This window comes from Cajanus cajan, chromosome 7 (genome assembly GCF_000230855.2).
Source record: "Cajanus cajan strain Asha chromosome 7, NIPB_CcT2T_4, whole genome shotgun sequence".
NCBI lineage: Eukaryota > Viridiplantae > Streptophyta > Magnoliopsida > Fabales > Fabaceae > Cajanus > Cajanus cajan.
In genome coordinates, this window is record NC_138523.1 from 52,962,405 (window position 1) to 52,970,392 (window position 7,988).

A 7,988-nucleotide genomic window follows, 5' to 3' on the forward strand; every position below is an offset into this window, starting at 1 on the left:
ACCCTTCACGAACTGGTTGACTTTAATAATCTACTTAAAGTAGATATGCCTTGCAGTTTATTAATATCTAATGATTTGTGAGCTACACCTAATCATAGCATTCCATTGTTCTGCTGCAAATAGAATGCATAAAGCTATCATCTTTACTGTCATGTTTTATGAAAATAAGAAACCACTTTCTATTCCATTCTCAGCAATATTTTGGACTTATGGAGGATAACATAATCAATTACTTCTTTTGATTTCATTTTCTTAAAACAACTGCATGGATAAAAACACTTTTGCTATCAAAGTTCAAATACACCCATGCAACTAGAATTAGACATTACAAGTCCTGAACTGAACATTTTCAATGGGCAGAACGTTATTTGGAAAAGGACAATCAAAATTCCCTCTGTCTGGCAGCAAAGGACAAGGGTAAGGATTGACCCTGCTTGTAACTCCAGCAACATCAGTGCAATTCCATTGAAGCTTCTTTTTCTCCGCACTCACTTGGATAGTCACATTAGCAATGCAGATTTCGGTGAAAGGGTCATTGGAAATCCCTTCAAGTCTTGCGGATTTTGTGACGTTCCTTGCAATGACATCCATATAATTTATTCCAGTAATGAGTGGAAGTGCATTGGGATCAAAGTGAGGGTCAGGGTGTGATCCATAAGAGCCAGACATCCAAAATACATATTTCATGGTGTTGAGGTTCATTCCTTTCACAAATATGTTTTTCACATATGCCCCTCTACCAACTGCTGTTTTGATTCTAACTGCTGATTCAGTGTTGATAGCAGTGAGATCTTCAGCTCTAACATCTTGGATTCCACCAGACATTTCACTTCCAAAAGCAATCATGGCACTATCAGGGGATATGCAAGTAATCCTTCTAATGATTAGGTGTTGGGTTGGCATTCCAAATTTAATTCCATACTCATCCCACCCACTTTTTACTGCAATACAATCATCACCGGAGACAATATAGCAGTCCTCAATCCTAACGTTTGTACATGAGTCTATCAAGAGGGAAAAAAAAGATAGAACAATTAGACAGTGGTTGTTAATTAATATATATAATCAGTCTCAGTAATAGATTACTATTTTCACCACTTAAATTGCAATTATGTAATCTAATTATAGAAGAATAAAGTCAGTGAAAGTATATAATAGAAGAATAAAGTCTTTACCTGGGTCTATCCCATCTGTGTTGGGAGAGTCAACTGGGGCCATAATGGTAAGCCCTTTTATTATTATGTTGCTGAAGATATAAAGCTTGATCAGAATAATTAAAACACAATACATCAAGAAAAAAACAGGAATGCCATGGTTAAGAAATTTGAACAAAGAAGCCTTATCAAACCTGCTGTAAATTGGATGGACAAACCAGGATGGGGAATTGACCAATGTGAGATTTGATATTTGGATTTGACTAGAGTACATGATCTCAATCGTGTATGGCCTGGTGAGATTCAATTGACTCATGCGGAACTTGTTCCACCAATAGGATCCTTGCCCATCAATTGTACCATTTTGACCTAATGATCAAATTCAAAAAAAGTCAAATCAAATTAAAATTAACTGAAGCACTTTAAAATGAACTTTAACAAGAATAAAGATCTATTACTTGGGCTAAATAGTTACCTGTAATTACAACATCAACGAGGTTAGTTCCAAAAATTAGACTGCTAAACCTTCCACCGGGAGCATCTCTTCCTCTTCCATAAGAAGGTAGTACAGGAAGTTGTGGCCATTCAGATTCATCCTGTCAATTTGGTCATGTAATTTATAAGAGACCCTTCGGTGGATAATAGGAGAATACTGTTCTCAATGGTGCTGAGTGCTAAACAAAACGTTATTTATAGGCTATATACCTGAGATGCAAGCAGAACAGCACCATATTCGAGAAAAAGAGTGAAATGGCTAGTGAGATTAAAGGGTCCTGTTAGCCATCTTCCAGGTGGCACTACAAGTTGGGCACCCCCATCAGTTGCATATTGGCTGAGATTGCTTATTGCATATCGAAAGGCCCTTGTGTTGGATGTAACGCCATCACCAACCCCACCAAAATCTGTCAATAAGGCACCATGCTTTCGACAATTTATGGCAGGGTATTCAATAACGTTGCTCACTTCATTTGCTACCCTGCATTCTGCTACCTTCACATTTTGTGATCCCAATATCAGCATTACAGATATCACACCAATCACCTACACAAAACAATAGTTTGTCAAACAAAAAAAAAATGTGTTTACGTGCATCAGAAAACTGTATTTGGTGGTTTTTCGTGACAAAATATGTGTTCATATATAAGAAAAACTCAAGATACGATGACAAAATTACATAAGAATTTCGGAGTCGTGGACTCGACTTCATGGTCTGGGACATGGCACAGTGAAGTTCTAGTTCTCTACTCTTGTAGTACAGAAGATACTAACATGGGAGATATATATACACACATTCTGAAAAATTGTTAAAGTAGGGGTAATAAAATATTTTATAATTTTTTATATTAAAAATATAATAATTTTTAAAAATTATATTTTTGTGATAAAAAATTTAATATACCTATTTTTTATAAATTAAAATTTTTTCATAAATAAAGTGACAATTTTTTCTTTTTTTCTCTGTCTGGTATTATATTTTAAGTATAATGTTATAATTTTTGGTGATTTATTTAATTTTAGAGGAACAAAATATTATAAATTATTAAGATAAAGACAATATAATTATTATTTATTTTCTTTTGTATCTTTTCTAAATTTTTACGTTCATTTAAAACAAAAATATTTTATGAAAACAACACCTATTTTTTTATAAGAGTAAATTTATTTTTTTATTAAATATGTTTAAGTAAAAAAAAATAAAAACCTTTTGTGACAATTACTCACATTTCTCTTAATTTGGATCCTCTCCTACCAACACATAATGTACATATACAAGATCAAAAGGGTTAAAAACTAAAATAAAAATTAAAAAATAACTTATATTTGTAAACTAAATTATGACATCTTTAATAAATAAAGAGGTAATAAATTTTCAGTCAAAAAATAAAATATATTATAATAATATAAAAAAAATTAAGACAATTTTGTCGTAAAGTAAAAAAAAAATACATGATAGAATAAATATAAATGAAATATTAATATATCTTAACATATTAGATATAAAAATAATCATTGCAAAAAGTTTTACATCTAATCACATATAAAAAGTGTTACTATAGTCTATAGAGGAAGGATCCATTTACTCTAGGAGTAAGTCTACCTATATTTACTCCGTTCAATAACTCATATTCTACATCAAATTTTAACGATCCAACTATTCAATTTAAAGTTTTTAATGTATAGATTAAATTTTAACGATCCAACTATGCATTAAGAACTTTAAATTGAACGGTTAAATCGTTAAAATTTTACGCCTATTTATTTATATATACATAGAGAGAGAGAGAGAGTGTGTGTGAGTGGGGGGATATCTTATAAATCATAATTTATTATACTCTATTACTCCCTCCTTTGTTTTATAGTTGTTTAAAGTTTTTACACAGGACTTAAGGAAATAATTGATATTTTAGTTTTCAAAAATGTTTATTTCTTAATAAGTGATAGATCAAAAGAAAAAATAAGTCTCAAATAAATATCATGTTAATTTTTTAATATATTATTAATTATCTTTTTTTTCATTTATATTCTTAATAATATGATGTAAAAAGTAATTTTTATTTTATATTATTTCTAATAAAGAAAATTAATCGTAAGATTAATTTTATAAATTATTATTCTGTTTCACCTATTTATTATTTTTTCTTAGTTCTATTAAGAAGTCTATTTATTTTAAGAAAATATTTCTAAAAATGTTTTTTAATAAAATAAACACTTATTTTTTATTTTTTATGTGTTTGTCTAAATTGTTAAAAAAACAGTTTTTTTTTTTAATAATCAACTCTTATTTATTTCTTAAAAATTTATTTTTTTAAAATATTTATTTAAAAATACTTATTTTTAAGTCTAAACATATCTAAAATAATTTAAGACAACACTTATCATAGGAAAGGAATAAATAATAAGTTTTTATATAGGTGGGACAATGTTTAATGTTTTATTATTTTTAACCTCATATTAATTACTAGTATTATTTCATATTTTAATGTTTTATTAATTTAAAATTCTTACATCAATTACTCGTATTATATCACATTTTTTTATTCTTCTCTTGTTGACTCTTATTTTCGTAGAAGGTTTCCAATATATGAAGACAATTATAATTATAGACAAATAATTAACAAATTAATGACCAGTGTATTGACTGAATATTATTTTTAATTTCAATAGAGAAATATAAACAGCTTTAAAAATAATGCAATAACATATGAGTTAATCACCTATATATTGTTAGTGTAAAGTTTTTTTACACTGGCAACCAATTATATCTTTTAATTGTGTCCTGTTATAGTTAAAAATAAATGTGTTTATAGTGACATGACACAATTAAAAGATATAATTGGTTGACAGTGTAAAAAAACTTTACACTGACAGTGTATAAGTGATTAACTCATAACATATATCCAATTAAGTCATGTTAGAAGTTATTCTCAAAGTAGTACGTAGCATAGCCGGATAGTATTTTAAAGTAGAGTTAATCACCTATACGCTGCTATTGTAAAGTTTTTTACACTGACAGTCAATCAAAGTCATTAAAAATGCCTTTTTTATTTTAATTTAATTAAATGAACAGATAAAAAGGCACTATTAACAGCTCTAATTGACTGTCAGTGTAAAAAAACTTTACACTGACAGTGTATAGATGATTAACTCTTTAAAGTAATGATGCAATAAGAAATATCTCTTTTCCATTGCTTTATTTATTATTTTTTATTAATGATAAATAAATAATAATAAAAAATATCGTGTAATTTTATTATACATATATCATTATGAAATAAGTATAAATTAAAATCATTACTCTTAAAATTTGAATTCATTAATTGTCTTGTACTTTTGAAAGTTTAACATTTACGGACTTCAAACAGAAACGGTGATAATTTAAATGTATTAATTTCAAGTAAATGAATTTTCAAGTAATTCATTAATCTCAAGAGTTAATGCATTTTCAAATAGCATTGATTTAAGATTTGTAAAAAATTCATTAAGTGCACGTTAAATATTTAATACTTTCATCATCTCACAATGAATATTAGTTTAAAGTTTCTACACTCATGTTAAAAATAAATGTAATTTTTTATATAATTTTATTAAAATAATTTACTTTTTAAATAAATATATTATCTTTGATTTTGATGGTTGAATAATCTATGAATGAATAAATTAAAAAATATATTAATTAATATTTAATATTATATTAAAAAGTAAAAATATCATTTATTTTAAAATATTTTTTAAATGCTAAAACTATGGTTACTGTAGCGCGAAGTAGTTATTTTAGATAATTTTATTGGTTTTATAAAAAAATCATAATGCGACAATTTTATCTTTATTATTATTATTCTAACGATAAGTTATAACATAGTGAGATATATAGAGTTCATTCTAAATGCTATGGTAATAAATGTTATATCTTATTGTCGGAACATTTATCACTAAATTGTCATGGAGAGATGAAGATATTATTTCATATCAAATTTTATGCATCAATGTCAATAGTACCAAATCAAAAAGACTTGATACTTTTCAAGCCTAATTTTTATTGGCTAAGCTTAACATAATTGGACTATTTAGTTAGGTCAAATTGACTCAATTTTTTTCAAACTTAAAAATAATGAACCTAATTAGGTTTGGTCTAATAGTCCAATGGGTTAGCCCATACAGTTGAGTTAATTTTGACAATTTTACCTTTTAGTGAATATCATAAATCTGAAAATATCAATACATGGAAGGTTATATATGAATGAATGTTATTTAGGAGGACATAAAGTTATAATCAATTATTTATTAAAATATTTAATTTTTTTATTGATTTTACTATTCTTAATTCAAACCTTATCATTTATATTACTTTTTTTATTAATTGAATTATTTAAAAAAAATCACATTATCCTTTGAAACCTTATAAAGTCTTTCCAAATCTTATGAACTTTATGATATAAATTCATTAAAATTTATATTACAAAATCTTGATTATAAAAACTTTTAAAAAAATCTTAAAAGTCGTTAAATTTTTTATAAGATCTTTTAAAATTCACAAAAGAAAAAATTATGCTAAATAATTTTATGAAATATCAATCCAATACACCTTTTATTTTTATTTTATTGTTTATAAACTTATTAAGTATGTGACTCATTAAACATTTGATCATTATAGTTTTATGACATTTCTTCTTTTTTTGTTTATATTTCATCATAAAATTTGAAAAAAAAATAAAGATTTAAATATATTTTTAGTCTCTCAAAATATAACAAGTTTTGTTTTTAATCTCTCATAAGTCTAACGAACTTTTTTAGTTCCTGATTTATACTTATGTTAATATGATTGGTCCTTATTTTTAAGTTTATCAATTAAATCATTGATGTTATTATTATTTTGACAAATCAGTGTTTGTTTGATAGTATGATAACATTCATTGTCTCACATAGGAAACAAATTGTCCACAAGTCTTACTCTTTGAACATAATGAAATTCACATCAATAATAATGGTAGAGTCCTTTACGACATAAGGGATCTAATGCTAAAGGATTGACAATGTAGGATTGCACACAAACTTTTAGAGTATAAAATTACTTATATGTCAATCCTAAGTATACAAACAATGAATCTTAAGTGAAGTTATCCCTCCCACGTGGAAGCACAAGAAAAACACTATAAAATATCATTGAGACACATACTCGAAGACTAATTAGATGTTTGGACACGCATATGAATCATCATTTGAACTGCACACAACAACACAAAGCCTTTCTTCTTCAAATTTCTAAGTTCCTTCTATTTGTTCATAATTCTAATCTCTTTAAAATTCTTTATTCTCCAAATCTCTAAATTTTTTCAATTCAATCTCATTTCTAATCCTTTTAAAACCCTTATTTCTTCAAATCTCTAAATTTCTTCAATTAAATTGTAATTCCAATCCCTTCCTCACTTTTCTTTTTGTTTTTCATATTTATAATTTTGATTTAAATAATATTACTTAATTAACTTTAAAATTCATAATTATTTTCTCATCATACACATATGGCAGGCAACTTATCGTACTAGTACATGTAACAAACACCAATGTGTCAAAGTCACTACCATGTCAACGATTTAATGGTTAAACTTAACAACAATGACTAATCATATTGATGAAAATATAAATCAAGACTAAAAATATCCATTAAATTTATGAGGGACTAAAAATAAAATTAGTTATATTTTGAAGAATTAAAAATATATTTAAGATAAATTTAAAATAAATGGAATGAAAATGATTATTTTTTTAATAAATAAGTTAGCTAAGCCAACTCAATTCAACTCAACTAGTCACCACAAGTTGTGTTGGATTAGGCTAAGACTTTTAACTCAATGAGAAAACATATTTAATTCAACCTGACATCTATTCTAGTAGTAGGTTAGGATAAGTTGTGTTAGCCTTCTTGATATTGCAACTTGTTTTCGATGTGTAATATTAAATGTTGTTAGAAAAAATAAAATTAATAATATATTACGGCAATTCATTAAGAGTATGTTTGATTTAAAAGAAAGGAGAGGAAAAGAGGAAATTTAATGGAAGGGAGAAGAAGAGATTAGAAATTTTGTTTGGTGGAGAAAAAGGAAATGAAATAATTCTTTTCTTATTTGGTTTACGAAAGAGAAAGGAGAAATTTTAAAAACCAAATTATCTTTATACTCTTATATATAATTCTAAATTTAAAAACATAAGTAAGAATATTTTAGATGTTATATGAAAATATTTTAAAATTTTCTTCCTTCCTTCCAAATTCTCCCAATATTAGAAGGGAGATAAAATTAAATGAAGAGGAGTTTCGCTCCCCTTCATTTCTCTTCTCTC

The 7,988-nt window shown here is 26.3% G+C and overlaps 1 protein-coding gene across 1 annotated transcript; it reads right to left on the minus strand.

Moving 5' to 3' along the window:
- Positions 1-222: 222 nt before the first annotated feature.
- Positions 223-2,434, minus strand: LOC109792169 (putative polygalacturonase). Its single transcript, XM_020351550.2, has 6 exons — positions 2,329-2,434; positions 1,860-2,195; positions 1,630-1,750; positions 1,349-1,523; positions 1,176-1,246; positions 223-1,004 (listed from the first exon to the last, which is right to left on the minus strand). The coding sequence occupies exons 1-6, from the start codon at positions 2,371-2,373 to the stop codon at positions 319-321; spliced, it is 1,434 nt and encodes a 477-aa protein (XP_020207139.1). The 5' UTR covers positions 2,374-2,434; the 3' UTR covers positions 223-318.
- Positions 2,435-7,988: the final 5,554 nt, after the last annotated feature.

Excerpts from the sequence above, each read along its gene's own strand:
- LOC109792169 (XM_020351550.2), bottom strand. The coding sequence starts at position 2,373 with ATGTCCCAGACCATGAAGTCGAGTCCACGACTCCGAAATTCTTAT. Across the intron at positions 2,196-2,328 it reads CACGACTCCGAAATTCTTAT|GTGATTGGTGTGATATCTGT; the intron begins GTAATTTTGTCA and ends TGTTTTGTGTAG. Across the intron at positions 1,247-1,348 it reads GTCCATCCAATTTACAGCAG|CAACATAATAATAAAAGGGC; the intron begins GTTTGATAAGGC and ends TTATATCTTCAG.